Source organism: Erpetoichthys calabaricus, chromosome 5 (genome assembly GCF_900747795.2).
Source record: "Erpetoichthys calabaricus chromosome 5, fErpCal1.3, whole genome shotgun sequence".
Taxonomy (NCBI): domain Eukaryota; kingdom Metazoa; phylum Chordata; class Cladistia; order Polypteriformes; family Polypteridae; genus Erpetoichthys; species Erpetoichthys calabaricus.
In genome coordinates, this window is record NC_041398.2 from 230,016,155 (window position 1) to 230,033,724 (window position 17,570).

Below are 17,570 nucleotides of genomic sequence, written 5' to 3' on the forward strand. Positions count from 1 at the left end.
GGCTTTGCCTTTTATTAGTATAGATATATATATATATATATACACACACATACACATATATTATATATATATATATATATATATACACATATATATGTATACACACACATACACATATATTATATATATATATATATATATATATATATATATACACATATATATGTATACACACACATACACATATATTATATATATATATATATATACACATATATATGTATACACACATACATATATATATATATATATATATATATATATATAAATATAAATATATATATATATATATATATATATATATATATATATATATATATACATACATATACACATACATGCAGTTTCAATAACATAGAAATCAATATAAACAACATTAACATCATTATCATATGAGAATATGAAGTAATATATAAGAAGCACATTTCATATAAATATAAATTATTAAGCAGTAAAATCCATCCATCCATCCATCTATTTTCCAACCCGCTGAATCCGAACACAGGGTCACGGGGGTCTGCTGGAGCCAATCCCAGCCGACACAGGGCACAAGGCAGGAAACAATCCTGGGTTTTTATCTTTATTTTATTTTATTGTAGAATCAACTCCTATCTGCGCACACCAGGGCGGCCGTGGGCGGATGCGTATGGTGTATTCACTCCATGTTATCGTGCATTGCGCTGTCACTGGTATTTTGATAAAAGAATTTGAACAACATATAAGAAGCGTATAAATTATTAAACAGTAAAACATTAACATTTAAGAAGTAAAGTTACATTAAGTACTACTGCAGTGCCTTCGGGTATACCTCATTTTTTGTTTGCCCATTACATGCTTAAATGTATACATTTTTTGGTGTACCTACCCGAGAACACGCGACATATAACCGAGCGTGGGAGAAGCATGGACTTTAAACACGTGTTGAGTTCATCTGCTGGTCTCCCTCGTGGAATAACTGGTAATGTTTGACTAAAATCTACAGCGAGTAAAACGACATTACCTCCTTTTTTTTTTTTTACGATCTCTGAGATCTTGCTTTTTTCGGTTCAAGGCTTCATAAGCTCTTTTATGTTCTATGGTGTACTTATCCCAAACCATCATCTTTGAATGTTGCAAGACTTTCGCCTTGTATGTAGATCGGGGTAATTACATTCATTGTATTCCTAGTCTGAATCACAATCTGATTGTATGGGTGGTTACCTGGCACTGTAGGGTTGCCACCCGTCCTTTAAAATACGGAATCGTCCCGTATTTGAGAATGAAATTGCGCGTCCCGTTTTGAATCAATACGGGACGGGATTTATCCCGTATTTTTTTTATCATTTTTTTTAAAGCAGCGTCTCATGCAAATCATCCCACACGCATTTTATGAAGAAGCCTCCTTTCGTACTTTTGATTGGGTAATACTTGACGTCATCGTTAGTTTGATTGGTCTTTTTAACTGTCCAGTGAGGAGGGCGGGTCTTTTAAATAGAGTCTGCAAAGTGTTGGCACTGGGATGTGGCACCCGCTGCAGTATGCGTCCCTTATTTTGTTGTATTAAAAGTGGTAATCCTACCTGGCAGGTAACAGTTATGTTTGGTCATGAAGTCGTCTAAAATCCGCCACGTGCCCTCTTTTAATTGTGAGAAGCAGATATATATAGCCAAATTCTCACGCTTTGTTGCGGCAAAGTACTGCTTTTAATTTTTTAAGAAAAGAAAACCTTTTTAAACGGATCGAAAATACAGTATACCAATAACAATTTGTTAAGGATCTGTTTTTTTCTGAACCTCGCTTTTCACAGCTGTCGCGCTACAGCGTGTGTTTTGTTTATTTGACAGTATGTAGATCGTGGTAATTACATTCATGGCATTCGTTTTCTGAATCACAATCTGACTGTATGGGTGGTTACCTGCCAGGTAATGCTTGTGGTTGGTCAGGAAGTCGCCTTACATCCGCCACGTGCCCTCTTTCTGTTCCCAGAAGCTGATCATAGAATGGTTTTAATAGTTTACTTTCAAATAATGCAAAGAGTATGCGACACGTGTTTCTCCCTAATTCTGGGCTCATCAGGCATACACACTTACTTCATCCCCTCTCGGGAATCGAATCTCTATCGTCAGCGCCAGAGTTGAAGCCCCTAACGTTGTTTTCAGCAAGTCGGCTAACATCCGCCATGTGCCGTCTTTCAGTTGCGAGAAGCAGATCATAGAATGGTTGAAACTGTTGCCCCTAACGTTGCGCTACGGCGTGTGGTTCGTTTATACCTCGTGTCTTCTCATTAAACTTTTATCTCGCGAATATGTTATTGCAATCCGCAGCGGGAGCGTTTCTATAAACTTAATTTAAAGTTACGTTTTACACCGTGCTTTGTTTCCCTTATGAACATGCTTGCATGCTTCACTCGCTGGCTTCTTATTGTTTCGCTCCCTTCTCAATTGTTTAATGAATTTTTTGTTCTTCGCTGTTTGCGGCTCTTCCTTCATTTCTCCCTACTGCGTTCTTTTATCTCGCGAATATGTTATTGCAATCCGCAACGGGAGCGTTTCAATAAACTTAATTTAAACTTATGTTTTACACCGTGCTTTGTTTCCCTTATGAAGATGCTTGTATGCTTCACTCGCTCCCTTCTCAATTGTTTAATTAATTTTTTGTTCTTCGCCGTTTCCGGCTCTTCCTTCATTTCTCCCTACTGAGTTCACAGTCTTTTCACGTGATTACGTGGGAGGCGTGATGACGTGACACTCAACTCCGCCTCCCACGGCCATCAAGCTGCCATCCATTACAGTATATTGTCAAAAATGAGGTTCCAGTTATGACCATTACGCGTTGAATTTCGAAATGAAACCTGTCTAACTTTTGTAAGTAAGCTGTAAGGAATCAGCCTGCCAAATTTTAGCCTTCCACCTACACGGGAAGTTGGACAATTAGTGATGAGCGAGTCAGTCAGTCACTCAGTGAGTCAGTGAGGGCTTTACCTTTTATTAATTAGTATAGATATATGGGCGGCATGGTGGCGCAGTAGGTAGCACTGCTGCCTCGCAGTTGGGAGACCTGGGTTCGCTTCCCAGGTCCTCCCTGTGTGGAGTTTGCATGTTCTCCCCGTGTCTGTGTGGGTTTCCTCCGGGTGCTCCAGTTTCCTCCCACAGTCCAAAGACATGCAGGTTAGGTGGATTGGCGATTCTAAATTGGCCCTAGTGTGTGTTTGTGTGTGTCCTGTGGTGGGTTGGCACACTGCCCGGGATTGGTTCCTGCCTTGTGCCCTGTGTTGGCTGGGATTGGCTCCAGCAGACCCCCGTGACCCTGTGTTCGGATTCAGCGGATTGGAAAATGGATGGATTGATGGATATATATATATATATATTTTTTTTTTTTTTTTTTATTTAATTTTTGAAGCCATGGCACATCTGATACAGTGTAGGCTGAAGCCAGCTATCACTGTAGGCATTCAGGCTGCCTGGGAGTGAGCCTTATTTCAGCAGGCTAGAAGGAAATCTGGCCTGCTTTTTGATTCTGGTTTGGAGGCCTCACACCACTTTGTCAACTAAGTGTGCTGTAATCCTAACAACAGAGATGCCAATGCTTCTTTGTAGTTATAAGCATATTAGCATTAATTATTACTGGTAATGACAGAAACTCTGAGCAATTTAATGACTTTATTTTCTATTTTGTCCTACCTTCCACCTGAATTTGGGGGCAAGTCATGTTGGACCGTGGCAGGGTCTCAGTTGCTTCTTGTGTCAAAATGCAGGGAATGTGCCTTTGATATCTGGCTTTAATGGGAGCTAATAAAATACAAGCCAAAAGAATCTGAAGGTGGAGCTACAATTTATTATTAGGACACATTTTTAAATGACTTTTATTGTTCAATAGGCTTTTGTAAACCTTACTTTACCACACTACTGAGCAAAAGAAGAGCTTTTTTGAAATCAGAATGCTGCTAACTAACAAACTAATGAGACCTGCAGCTGCTTTGCAGCCAGAGTGGAGTTTCTTCTTGTGAATCTCATTCACCATTCAAAGCGTTCTTGTCACTGGAATGATGAAGTGTACATTTATTGTACTCCTTGCTATCACTGGTTCTGAAAAATGTACCTTGCAATGGTTTTTAATTATCTAGTTCAGTGAACCAAACTGAATCATGACTAATGCAAGCCTACTTTTAGATCAGTATATTGCACCTATACAATTAAAAAAATTGATCACATCCAGTTAAAAACCGTCACATGCAAAGAGACATTCAATGAATTTAGAGGCTATTCACAATTCAGAGTATAAAAAAATGAATTTTTCAAAAATCACACTTTGGAAACAAAGCACTTACAGAAGTAAATCCTTCAACATTCTGAAATGAATAAAATCAAAACCCTAAGGCATCACAAAAAACATTTTAGTGTGTTTGTACAACAAGTCAGCAAGCACTCCAGACATCACTTTGTTGCACACCGAACTTCCAACCATAAGAAGCTCACACAATTACAGAACGGCTCGTCTTGCCTCGTGTAGTAGATGCATGCAATGAAGTTCCGGACAAGTCAGCCGGCAGAAAACTCAAACGTCAACCTCTCTGCACTCTCATCAAAATTAGACAAGTCCACGTTACCCTTTAAAAAGGTAAATGGGCACTAAATTGTATTCAGTGCTGAAAAATGGAGAGTTGAGTTATTTTTGGATGAGTACTGTGCGTATTTCATCTGTTATACTTGCTGTGGTTAAATCTTGAATATGTACAGCGGCGTGCAAAAGTATTCAATCCCTCTGAAAGTCATCATAATTTTCTGCAGCCATTCAGCATTTTTAATGTGAACTCTTAAGCTATACCAGTACATTTCCAAAGTCAAAGTAAACCATTTTCTGTGGATATTTAACTGAAGAAGAAAAACTGTAAAGTCAGTGTCTGCATAAGTATTTAAACCCCTGTGCTTTGGAAGTGCCGGGTTTACACAAATGACAAATTAATCCCAAATGACACAAATGTGACAGTTATTTGACGATCATAATTAAACATAATTAGGTCCTACTTGTGAGTCCTTTGTATCTCACTGGATATAAAAAGCCCCCTCTCTAAGGGCCGTCATCTTTGTTGGACAATGACTGCAACAATCAAGATTAAGGAACATTCTGCTGATGTGTCATTGAAATGCACAAGACAGAAATGGCTACAAAAATATCAGAGTTTGAAATTCCCGTTAAGCATTGTTGGATCCATCATCAGAAAGTTGAAGGTTCATCACAGCACCCAGACTCTTACTAGAACAGACAGTCCCTCACAACTAAACATCAGAGTGAGACATCAACTGGTGACAGAGGCTATTAGAAATCCACCCATCGCTATCGGAAGTCAACAATGTCCTTTGGCTGAAACTGGAGTGAAGGTGCAAGGGTCCATAATTTCAAGAGTTCTCCATACAACAGGCCTCAACAGAATGGAAGCAAGAAAGAAGCCATTCCTTATGGAGGTCCACATGAAAGCATATATGGCATTTGTTACAAAGCATGAGAAAGACCCAGTTGAGTTGTGGGAGAAGGTTTTATGGTCACATGAGACCAAAATAGAACTTTTTGACCAAACTTCAAAGATGTATGTGTGAAGTAAAACTAACACTACCCATGTCTCAAGAAGCACCATATCTACAGTGTTTTTCATGTGCTGGGACTTGGAATCTTGTCAGAGTTGAAGTGACAATGGATAGACACAAATACGCACAATACTGCAGGAGAACTTGTTCCAGTCTGCTGTGAACCTACGCTTCGGGAGAAGATTCATCTTTCACTATGGCAATGACCCTAAACATAAGGCCAAAGTGACACTGGAGTGGCTCTGAAACAGAAAAGTGAATGTTTTGGAATGGCCAAGTCAAAGCCCTCATCCTAACCCTATTGAGAATGTGCGGCAGTATATGAAAACCGTTGTAAAGACGTACCATCCCACCTACTGAGCGGATCTCTTTCAACTCTGCCAAGAAGAATGACGAAGAGTCACTTCTGAACAATGTGCAAAAAACTGGGACACATTTACACACCCAAAAGAATGAAGGCTGTTATTGCAGCAAGAGGGTTCTCGACAAAGTATGAATGTTTAGGCCTTAAATACTTAGGCAAACACTACCCTTGGAACCTTTCTTCTTCAGTTAAATATCTACAGAAAGTGGTTTATTTTAACTTTGGAATTGTGTTGTTAGAGCATAAGAGTTCATTTGGGATTAATAAAGTATCTATCTATCTATCTATCTATCTATCTATCTATCTATCTATCTATCTATCTATCTATCTATCTATCTATCTATCTATCTATCTATCTATCTATCTATCTATCCATCCTCTTCCACTTATCTGAGGTCGGGTCACGGGGGCAGCAGCTTGAGCAGAGATGCCCAGACTTCCTTCTCCCCGGCCACTTCTTCTAGTTCTTCCTGGAGAATCCCAAGGCGTTCCCAGGCCAGCCAAGAGACATAGTCCCTCCTGTGTGTCCTGGGTCTTCCCCGGGGCCTCCTCCTGGTTGGACATGCCCGGAACACCTCATCAGGGAGGCGTCCAGGAGGCATCCTGATCAGATGCCCGAGCCACATCATCTGAGTCCTCTTGATGCGGAGGAGCAGCGGCTCTACTCTGAGCTCCTCCCTGATGACTGAGCTTCTCAGCCTGTCTTTAAGGGAGAGCCCAGACACCCTGCGGAGGAAACTCATTTCAGCCGCTTGTATTTGCGATCTCGTTCTTTCGGTCACTACCCATAGCTCATGACCATAGGTGAGGGTAGGAACGTAGACCGACTGGTAAATTGAGAGCTTCGCCTTGCGGCTCAGCTCCTTTTTCACCACGACAGACCAATGCAGAACCCACATCACTGTGGATGCCGCACCGATCCGCCTGTCAATCTCACGCTCCATTCTTCCCTCACTCATGAACAAGACCCCGAGATACTTGAACTCCTCCACTTGGGGCAGGATCTCGCTACCAACCCTGAGAGGGCACTCCACCCCTTTCCGGCTGAGGACCATGGTCTCGGATTTGGAGGTGCTGATTCCCATCCCAGATATATCTATCTATCTACATTAAAAAAACTGAATGGATAAATATGTGCATAAATCTTTTGTCACGCAGAATATAATGATTACTTTCAAAGGGATTGAATACTTTTTCACACCACTGTATTACTGCTGTTTGTTAATATGTGCCTTTCAGGGGAAAATAATGACTAGTTTTATATTACAAATATTGGTAATAAAGGGTCATCATTGGACAAAAATAGATAAATTTCAGTCTCAGGTCCAAAAAGGCTGAGAACCACTGCTTTGTGGTGCCCAGAAATGTCTTACACACACTTCATCAGATACGAGTCCAGGGTCATGTCTGACCAGAGATAAAAGCTGATATTACTTTGAGATTTTCAAGAAATTGTAAAAGATTTACCATGAAAAGGACATTCAATCTCCTCAGCATATTGTTACACAGTCAAGTAGTTCCTGAAAAGTAGGAGAAGTGACCAGATAGCGGAAGACATCATCTACCAAATCAAGACTCCTACTTGGGGCTTGACATTCATTTTGTAAAGTTTGTGGGAGTGGGGGGGTTCTGTAAATATTTATTTACTGTAACAATATTTTAACAAAAAAATATATGCATTTGTCATGGTGTTCATGTTGTATGGAGTATTTGTTTTGTTGTTTAACTAGGGGGCTTTGTCCCTTCTTGCTTCTCTCACCAACTACCAAAACCCGCCCCTTCCGCCCGTGCTACGTGCCATTGTGAAGAGGGGGGCTGAACGCACCCCAAGAAGACGCGGTCGCTCCTCTGTAACCCCTCTTAAACGGTGATACAATGGGATACAAACACAGGTTTTTTATACCTCCTCTTTGCTCGATCAGCTACTAGCTTGGTGCTGTGCCCCGTGATCTGCATCTCGTACGGCGCTTCGAACATTTACAAGCCTGTGCAGCAGCTCTCCTTTTGTCTCACTGCCTTGTCTCTCTTCTCCCCAAGACATCCTCATCCTCTATTCGATCTCTTTTTGCTGTTCTGTTATTTCACAGAATAATATTTTAAATTTTTTTGCGCTAATGTGATCTTTACTATCATTATTTAGTCTTTAGAATTTTCCCACTTCCATTATCTCTAACCTACTCTGCATGTGTATCGTGCCAATGTTTTTGAATTCTTTATGACGTTCTACTTTGTCTTTTTCCGGCCCTGAATTTTTAAGAGATGAGAGCACAGGAAGTGTGTCTGCCAAAAGGCATTCTAACAACTGAGAGGTCAGATGACGGGACTTGCTTCCATAGGTTGTAAGTATGACGTGACTTGCCCGTCTCGTGGGACGTCAAAGTGTCTCTCTGTCTCTCTTCAAAAGATCATGTCTCTTCGCAGGATAAAAAGTCTTGTCTCGTTCCAAGATATTTTTTTTTATAATAGAGAGATGTGCGCCAGTCAGTTGATTGATACAGATTTGCACTTTGTGGTGTGATGAGTGCTATTAATCATTTTAATGTGTTTTGGAAAGTGTGGTGTTAATAATTGTGGTGGGAGTTTGATAAAAAAAGAAACTTTTGAGAAAGCATGAACAAGGGGAGTATGAAGAAGTCCGGAGGAAATGCGATAATACAAAATGTGTAGACGGCTAGAGGAAAATCATCAAGACAATTGCGACTCCTGGAGAATTGTTTTCGGAGCTGACCGGGTGTTAGAAGTGGTGCAGGGATTGTTTTGGAAGCACATAACCACCATTAATAAGTTAAGAGTCTTTGAAGCTGGGGACTGGGCTACTGATACTGGCAAAGCAGTACCCCATTTTGGATCAAGTAATTGGTGTCCATACTTTATTTTAGATTTTTTGTTTTTTCAACTGGATGACAGCGGGCATACAAATCTATCTGGAATTTGATTCTTCTTTCTTGTTGACTGGCACTCTTTACCTGCTAAATGAGTGATTGGAGACTGGGGGGGGGGGACGTGGAGTTTTATTTAGGGACTGTAAATATTGTATGTGAAGTGTTTTTAATGATTTTAATATTTCTAAATAAATTTGATTGTTAAAGGGCTTGACAAGTCTGCACTGTGGGTCATTGTGCCTGGTTCTGGTTTCCAAAAGGATAAATAAGAAAGTGGGCACTAGAGGTAAGAAAATAAAACATTGAAAATTATAAAATAGAAAGGTAGTCTCTTGGTTTTTGGGTTATACCAGTGCCCACAATCCACTGGGTGGCATAGTTGGGACTTTATCATTTTGCACAATGTGAGCATGCATTTGGATGACTTGACATGTGCATTACATGACATGAGTGTATGGGTATTTTTGATATTTTTACCATGGTCCTCATTGATGTCCATTCTATCAGCATGTTTGCGATCCCTATTCGCAATAAAAACAAGAGAATAAAACATATTCTCCACTATCACTACAAATCACATTGGGTAGTTTGAAAGCCACGGGGACGTACAGCTCCCCAAACCCGGACACAGACAAGCATAGAGACACAAAAGAGCAAAATAACTCTGTGTTTATTTCTCGTGGGGAAGCTCTATTTCCCACCCTCCATTTTAGAGCATAGTGTACAGTTAGCAAGCACAACACTACTGCTCAGTCCCTTTCTTTCTTTCTTTCTTTCTTTCTTTCTTTCTTTCTTTCTTTCTTTCTTTCTTTCTTTCTTTCTTTCTTTCTTTCTTCTGTCTCCTCCACTCCTCTCCCAGCAAGCTTTGTCCTCCACCTCCTGACTCTGGCTCTCCGAACAGAGTGAGATGGCCTCTTTTATGTTGCACCCGAATGTGCTCCAGGTGCTCTCCAATCGTCTTCTGGCAGCACTTCTGGGTGTGGCGGAAGTGCTGCAGTCCAGGGCTCCGAAAGTTTCCAGGTGCCACCTGGCAGTGGACACAGGCCCCAGCAGGGTTGAGCGTCTAAGCTCCAAACCCGTGGCCCCAATGTAATCCAGGGGATTTGCCCTCTTGTGTTCTGGGGGAGGTATTGCCGTGAACATGTCCTCTCCCCAAGTCCTTCCATCAGAGGGGCGTCCTGGCTGGGCAAGACCACCAACTGTCTGCCACAGTAGGTAACGTGTTTATTCAATGATTCATTTTATTTCAAGAAAATAACACTGAATACAATCAAGCTGAATTTATAGAGTGAATGACTTCAAAATCAAGCTAGACAATAAAAAAGCATCAGCAAGTTAAAATAGAAAGCAGGAAAAAAGAAAATACCTTTAAGTCTTCAATCACACAATACTGCCGATAACTTCTTCCAGTTGTTCCATCCACAAAGCACTCTATGGGTTATCTCTGCTTCTAATTTTCCATCTTTCCAGATTTTCCATCCTTGCAGGCTAACTTCTGAATCCTGATCATCATAAACCTCAGATATTCTGTCTTCTTCCTATTTATTGTCCATCCTCTAAGCCCTGTGATATCCTCCAGAAAGCCACACCAGCAGGTTTCCATCCAATGGCTTTATTTTTCCATCACACAGCTTCACATACCAAACAAAGCCCAACCACCAGGAAGTCCCTCAGTGCACCCCAAATACCAAAAACTAAGAAACCCCCCCCCTCAAATAATAAAGAGCAAATGCAGATAATGATCTGTTATTAGACCTCCACTTGATTGCCCCCTTTACAGCCCTCCTTAATAATACTACAACCCTTTCCGTTCTTCCAACTTCCTCTACACAACACAATTACATCAACAAAAAGCGTGGGGGAATTGGGGGATTGGTCTTTTATTCCATGATTCCATAACCAGATCAAAGAGTTAAGGATTTATAGAAAATCTAAATGGATTATTTCAATGTATTGGTAATCCTTAAACTACCGTTGATGAAAATGAAATCAATAAAAATCAAATCTGAAAGCAAAATACCTGGTTAATGCTCTCTAGGGTCAAGGTGGGCCACAGCTTCCACCTCTTTAAGTCAGATGATTGATAGACAGATGAATGGATGAAGTGAAAGCAAGTTACATTCTGAACATCAACTTGTAGAGGCATTAGATTTACGACAACCTTCTTTTGTGATGTACATTACATTTATTCATCACATCTGCTTTTTAATTGGGGTTATAACAAAAGTAGATGGCCCAGCACTGGCTTTACTGTTGAATGACCAGAAGGCGATGACTGTCTAGTTGCTGGAGGTCCCCAGGACTGTGACAGTGTGTCACTTTATGTTATACTTAATAAGATCATCCTACACTTTTTTTCCTCTAGAGATACTGCTAATTGAAGTTTTGTTTTCCTCTCCTCTGTTGTCAACTGGCCATAGTTTAATAATAATGTTAATGGTCAGATATTGTAAAGTTCCATTTATATTAATAGTTTGGAACTGCTTCTTCTTCATGTGTGTTTAAGCAAATGTTTGTCTTTATGTGTGTTTATTATATAATTAATAATTTCCAACATTGTATCTATTGTATCTATCTGTAAACTTGAACCTGCACTCAACGAAGAGCACAGTACAAAAATAAACTGAAATTATTTGAAAATTGCACCTGAAGTTCAGAAGGAACTCCATGAGAGCCTTTTTCTCCTTTTAGTCCATGAGGCCCACGCTCTCCACGAGGTCCCAATTCTCCCCGATCTCCTTTTTCACCTTTTTCACCTTCACGGCCAGGTGTACCATTGTTTCCATTGTTTCCGTGATTTCCTGAAACAGTAAGTGAGAAATTTTAAGGAGGAAAGGTGAGCACATTGTTTGCTGTTGATATAGGCAGGTTCTTCAAATTTATCTTTCTGTAAGACAAGTTGTAAACCACAGTTTGGTTTCCATTTCAGTTTGAGTGCCTTTTCACATTACTTTTATTACAGACTGCTGAAACTGTATAGTATAACATTATGTCCACACTACTGCATTTTTGTTTAAAAACACAAACATTTGTCTCCATTTTAGCATTATGTTCAAATTAATTCCAGAGCGTATGTTTCTGAAAATTCTGGCTTAGACTTACAGTGTTGATGGGTGAAAACGGAGATTTTTCAAAACACATACTCTACAGGTAATCATCCTCGGATTGATTTATACCTATTACCTGGGGCCTCATACATAACTCCGTGCGTAGAATTCACACTAAAACATGGCGTACGGGCGAAAGCGGAAATGTGTGTATACACAAAAAAATCCAAAATGCATAAATCTGTGCATACGCCAACTTCCACGTTCGCTTTATAAATCCCTGTCTGCATGAAAAGTAACATTTTTGTTACATTTTTGTGCATACGGACCGTTTATACATGAGGCCCCTGGTCTTTCCCTGATTGGATCCTGTTCATTACAACGTTGCATTCCCTGATTGGCCACCCTTCCCGGAAGAAAAATATAATTCAACATAGTGGACACAGAGGAGTTGCTTTTCATGTCAATTGTGTTGTTGCTTACCTGTATGCATCTAAATTACGTGTTGTACAGTATGAATGGTTCATACATTCAAAAAAGACAAATAATTTAACGGGCTCTACGGTTTTGTAATCTCTTTGCCGGCACTTTACCATTCCTTCAAGGAAGACACATCCGCTTACTGTTTCTGCAGATGCACAGTGTAAGTGAACAGCTACGTTATATACATTTTTGGTTGTATTAATGTGAAAACGCCATTTTTTCAAATTAAATCATAGTAGTATGGATGTAGCCTAAGACAGGATGTTTGTATTTAAGGCAAATAACTTTCTTATCAAGTGAGGCAGTTTTCAGCTGGTAGGTTTACATATTGTTGTGGATTTCTTAGCACCACTGTTAAGTCAGATGTTTTCAAGAGCGAGACATCTTTGCATTTTAAAACTCAGCTGCAAAATGAGAGTACTCTTCCCAGTGTGTCATGTAAATATTTTTTATTAATGTCAACATAATCAGTCGCTTCAAATAATTAATCACTTGTACTTGAAAACTCAATTCAATTGATTTTTACATTACATAATCCTGTGTTTAATGGTTGTGTGTGTAATGGGCTAGAATTCAGTATTCTAAAGAAAATGACATTTCGGTGTGTTGCTTAGTGTAATGGGCTGTAAACCAGTGTTTTAAAGAAAAGGCAGAATTTCTGGAAAATTTTGCTACAGGTTATTGCTAATGGCTATCTACAGGACATAAATATTTACCGGTCTTGCTAAAGAGTCACCTGCTTTGAATAGTCAGACTGCTTCGATTTAGTATCTTATCTACATACAATGTGGGGATACAGAACTGTCTGCTTCCTTGGAAAATTAACGAGTTCTGGGGACATTGGTTTCTAATCAAGTACTCAAAGTAAATGTGTTTACACTATTTGTTATACAGAGGAAGTTGACTTGCACCATTGTTTCCACTGATTACCATGTTGATCTATGCAGAAATTGAAGCATATATATATATTTCTGGGAAAAGGAGAATAAAAAAAAAAAGAGAGAACAGAGAAGTATGGTCTGAGACTCGGGACTGCTGCCTGTTTCTTTTATGCTTTACACCATATCGCTGTGGCTACACCCTGTTGCAACAGTGGCTTGTACCTGGCCCAGTTTCCCCTAGACCGTGAGTCCGGTAACATGTGCATCACAATGGCAAACAACGTTAATAATGTTTCCTAGAACAGAACATTAAATTAGAGTTTGTAATCCCCAAACAGCAAATTTTTAGTATGTGAGAGTAAACTACATTACGTGATGAACACACACACAAAAACAGAGACAACGTGCAATCTTGCAATCAACTTAAACCATGACCCAAGCACTCTAATATCAATAGTATAATTATATTTAATTGAAATGGATAGTATAATTAAGCTTCTGAATTATTTTACACTATTTAGCAAGTTTTCAAGATCCAAGGATTGACACATTAAATGAATAACAAAGACTAAAGAGAATTGTATATGTGAAAAAGAAATAGCACCTTAAAGGATAAGTTTGGATTTTTTCAAGTCAAAGTTATTTCTTCACAAACATCTCTATATATACAAAATCCAATGTCTGTCTCTCTGTCTGTATGTCTGTCCGCTTTTCACAAGAGAACTACTTAATGGATTAAGATTGGGTATTTTTCTATAATTTGTATTATAGTTTGATTGCGGCACCGATTTATTAGTGCAGATCCAAGAGAAAGGCTGCAGGCCAGGGTTTGGGAGAGGCAGGACCTCAGGAGTAGGGAGCCGAGCAGGGCTCTCCTCACTCCATTCGAGTCGCTCTACCTCTCGCTATGTGTTGGAGTGCACCTTGCCTCTGCTTAGCTAGCGCTACCTGTTTATTCAGAAGATATTATCATCTAGAGATTGTTAAAGAGTAACGTTTGACACTTTTGAGAGAGAGAGATCACAGCTACATGTGTTCTGGAGGGTACCTGCTCATTGGCAGAGATATCATGGCCACGTGCTCTTCTCCCCACGCCGGGGAAGCTCTCCCGTCAGAGCTGAACACGATCAGATACAGTGCCAACGTTTGACGTACCTGCCTTCCGCTTGGCCAGAGATACCTATCCAACTTTTTACATTTTTGGCAAAGAGATCACAGCTACATTCTCACCCCTGATAGCAAAACTAAAAAATATTGTACACCAAGAGGCCCTTGGATACAAAAACTGTTAATTTAAATTCTTCTCAATACAAATGATCACAATTTTTTTTATTGATTTTTAAAGTTTCTCCTGTTTTACTACTACATGGACAGAGCCACGGGGGACAGCTAGTAGTGTATATGAATGTGCTGTGGAAATTTGTGTTGTAAAGTTAAGATTTTTCAGTATTTAAATATCTTGCCCACTTGGTGCTTTATAATGGAGGTTATAGGGCATGGAGAGACACCAGAAGGTAAAAGCTTAAAAACTTACTGAATGTGTTCTTTTTCAAGCCAAGAAAGTTAATGAGCATTGATTCATTGTCTTGAGATTACACACACACATTATAAAATAGCTTACAAATGTCATTTTCAAACAAAAAACACTAATATTATAAGATTCTGCCATTTTATTATTTTTTATTATCATTACATTTATATAGCACTTTTCTCTCTACACGAAGCACTTTGACATACATAGAGGGGAGCCACTTCAATCACCACCAATGTGTAGTCCCACCTGGATGGTGTGGCGGTAGCCATTATTGCACCAGTGCACTCACCACACATGAGCTATTAGGTGGTGAAGGGGTGAGAAAGATAGCCAGTGAGAAACAGGGGATGATTAGGAGGCCGGGATGGGCAATTCAGCCAGGACATTGGGATACACCCTACTCTTTTTATAAAAGTATGGTGAAACATGGAGGTGTTTCTTCACAGCAAGGACAGTGAGTATGGTCAGAATTGAGGAAAGGATGAATGCAGCCAATTACAGAGAGGCCCTTCAAGAAAAACCGGACCAGTGTGCAAATGACCTCAGACTGTGCTGACATTTCACCTTTCACCAAGGCAGCATACAGTCAAACCAACACTGGAGTGACTTCAGGACAAGTCTGCAATGGCTCTTAACCCCAGACTTAAACCCCAGAGAACATCTGTGGAGAGACCTAAGGATGGCAGTTTACTGATGCTTCTAATCTAGTGAAATGAAGCTGGAGAAGACCTTCCAAGAAGAATGGGGTAAATTGCCCATATTTTGGTAGGAATCAGGTGGGGGTTGAATTCTGTTTTGTTAAGTTCAACTTGATTGTATGTAATGATATTTTCTTCATTGTATAAATTATTCTTGATTTTATGGAATGTTATTTTCTTCAAGTAAAATTATAAATAAATAAATTCTTACATCTTGGTAGGAAAAGCTTATAGAGAATTCCCCAAGATGACTCAAAGTTGTAATTGCTGCCAGAGGGGTTTCTACAAAGTCCTGAACTAAGGATCTGAATGCTAAAATGAATGAGACAGTTCAGTTTTTGATTTTTAATAAATTTGCAAACCTTTTTTGAAAATATGTTTTCACTTTGCCATAATTATGGATTATTGATTGTTACTGGGCGAAAATGGCAAATGTATCTATTTAAAATTAAATTTACAACATGATAAATTGTGCAGAAAGTGAAGAGGTCTTTATACTTTCCAAATCCACCGTATGCTGGCCCAGGACTGCAGTCCAAAGAATTGTACTGAAATGAAGCCTTCTTATAGTGTAGAGATTAGACTGTGCTGAGTAAAGGATGTTCCGTAACTTTTACAAAGTGTGCTGATCTGATTCTGTAGAGCTGAATTCTTCCCACGATGTTTTACATCCTTCACAGATTTCATTCCAGGACTCTACTCTTTGTAAGATGTTTCTGCTTTTGTAGAGACATATGTATGTTTCGCATATCAAACAGTAAAAAATGTGTAGAAAACATAAAATAGTACATTTATAAAAGCATATAATTACCTGGGACACCAGGAAGACCAGCAGGACCAGGTGGGCCAGTAAATACACGAGACCCCAGGTCACCTCGACAACACTGACTGCAATCTGGTAAATGTGGCCTTCCATATGGCCCCTGCTTGGCAAAATTAAAAACATCTTTACTTTTAATTCCTGGCTAGTACATTACAATAATGATACACACTTGAACAGTACTTTACAATAAACAACAACCTGACATCTCTTGGAAAATAATTCTGATCAAATCAATTCATTTGTTAACAGAGTACTTGCATTTGTTAAGCTCTGGGAGATTTACACCATTACATTGTTTTCATCCATTTTGTTAACCCACTTATTTAGTCATAGGATCATACAGGGCCAAAGTAAATCTGGGTTTGTTTCTTACATCTGTGGGATTCTTCTGGGATTAGCTGTGTCTCATTGTGTCCTGATAATTCAAGGGGTCCTCAGTATCAGTCCCTGACCCTCACAGTGGCTACTGAATTTTGTTCCAAACCAGTTGCTATATATATGCATACCGTAAAATCCTAGGGATCGTGTCTGTTTGTCACACGATTGCTTGTGAACCACTGGGACTAGGACCTTGATGTTGGTCTTATTTGGGAGCGGCAACCTCGGTTAAAGTTATTGGTGTTCATGTGTTTTTTGAGAAAGTGACATGGCAGAAAGGAAAAGAACAGCAGTGACACCTGCTGTTCATCAAGTGCATTGCTGAGGCTGCTCAAATGAAGAAGAACAGCAGCACCATCTACTGAGTGTCAAGTGCAGAACGCACACACGGCAAAGATGGACAAATGCTTACTTAAACTAACCTATGCTCTTGGCCATCATAAAGTACTACAATAAAAGACTCTTGGTTTTCATCTTTCACCGCCTGACTCTATCACTCTGCCTCTCTTCCATACATTATGTGGGCTCATTTCCCAAATCCACTCTCAAAATGCCACTTCAAGAGATGGCTATAAAACACACACAGGGCTTACATTTGCGGTAAGCAAGTCCTCTTGAAGTCCTGGTACCTTCTCCAATAGACTCTGTCTGGTAGTCCCCAACTGAGCTTGTAACCATGAGCTTCAGCCATGGCGGTCTTTCATCTATAACACGCAGCAAGGGTTCATGCATGTTTATCAGACCACCTTGCTGCTGAGCGATGACTAGCAGAAATTGTACTTTTTGATTGCCTAACCCACTTTTCATTACCTTTATTTCTGCACCCATGGAAAATTTAAACCTAGAGCACCTTCTCCATAATCAGACAGACTGATCACTGGCGGTGACCATTTTGCTGCAGTCCCATGGTTGCTTCTAC

The 17,570-nt window shown here is 39.7% G+C and overlaps 1 protein-coding gene across 4 annotated transcripts in view; it reads right to left on the reverse strand.

Annotated features, from left to right (window-relative positions):
* The window catches only part of LOC114652716 (complement C1q tumor necrosis factor-related protein 3-like), a 62,513-nt gene that overhangs the window by 28,602 nt on the left and 16,341 nt on the right, over positions 1-17,570 (reverse strand). For 2 of the 4 annotated variants that reach the window (XM_028803037.2, XM_028803039.2), the window contains exons 2-3: positions 16,262-16,376; positions 11,454-11,608 (exon numbers count right to left, since the gene is read on the reverse strand). In XM_028803037.2, coding sequence (XP_028658870.1) covers positions 11,454-11,608; positions 16,262-16,376 — 270 coding nt within the window. The remainder of the gene's footprint in view (positions 1-11,453; positions 11,609-16,261; positions 16,377-17,570) is intronic. The other 2 variants (XM_028803040.2, XM_028803038.2) reach the window with 1 other exon arrangement.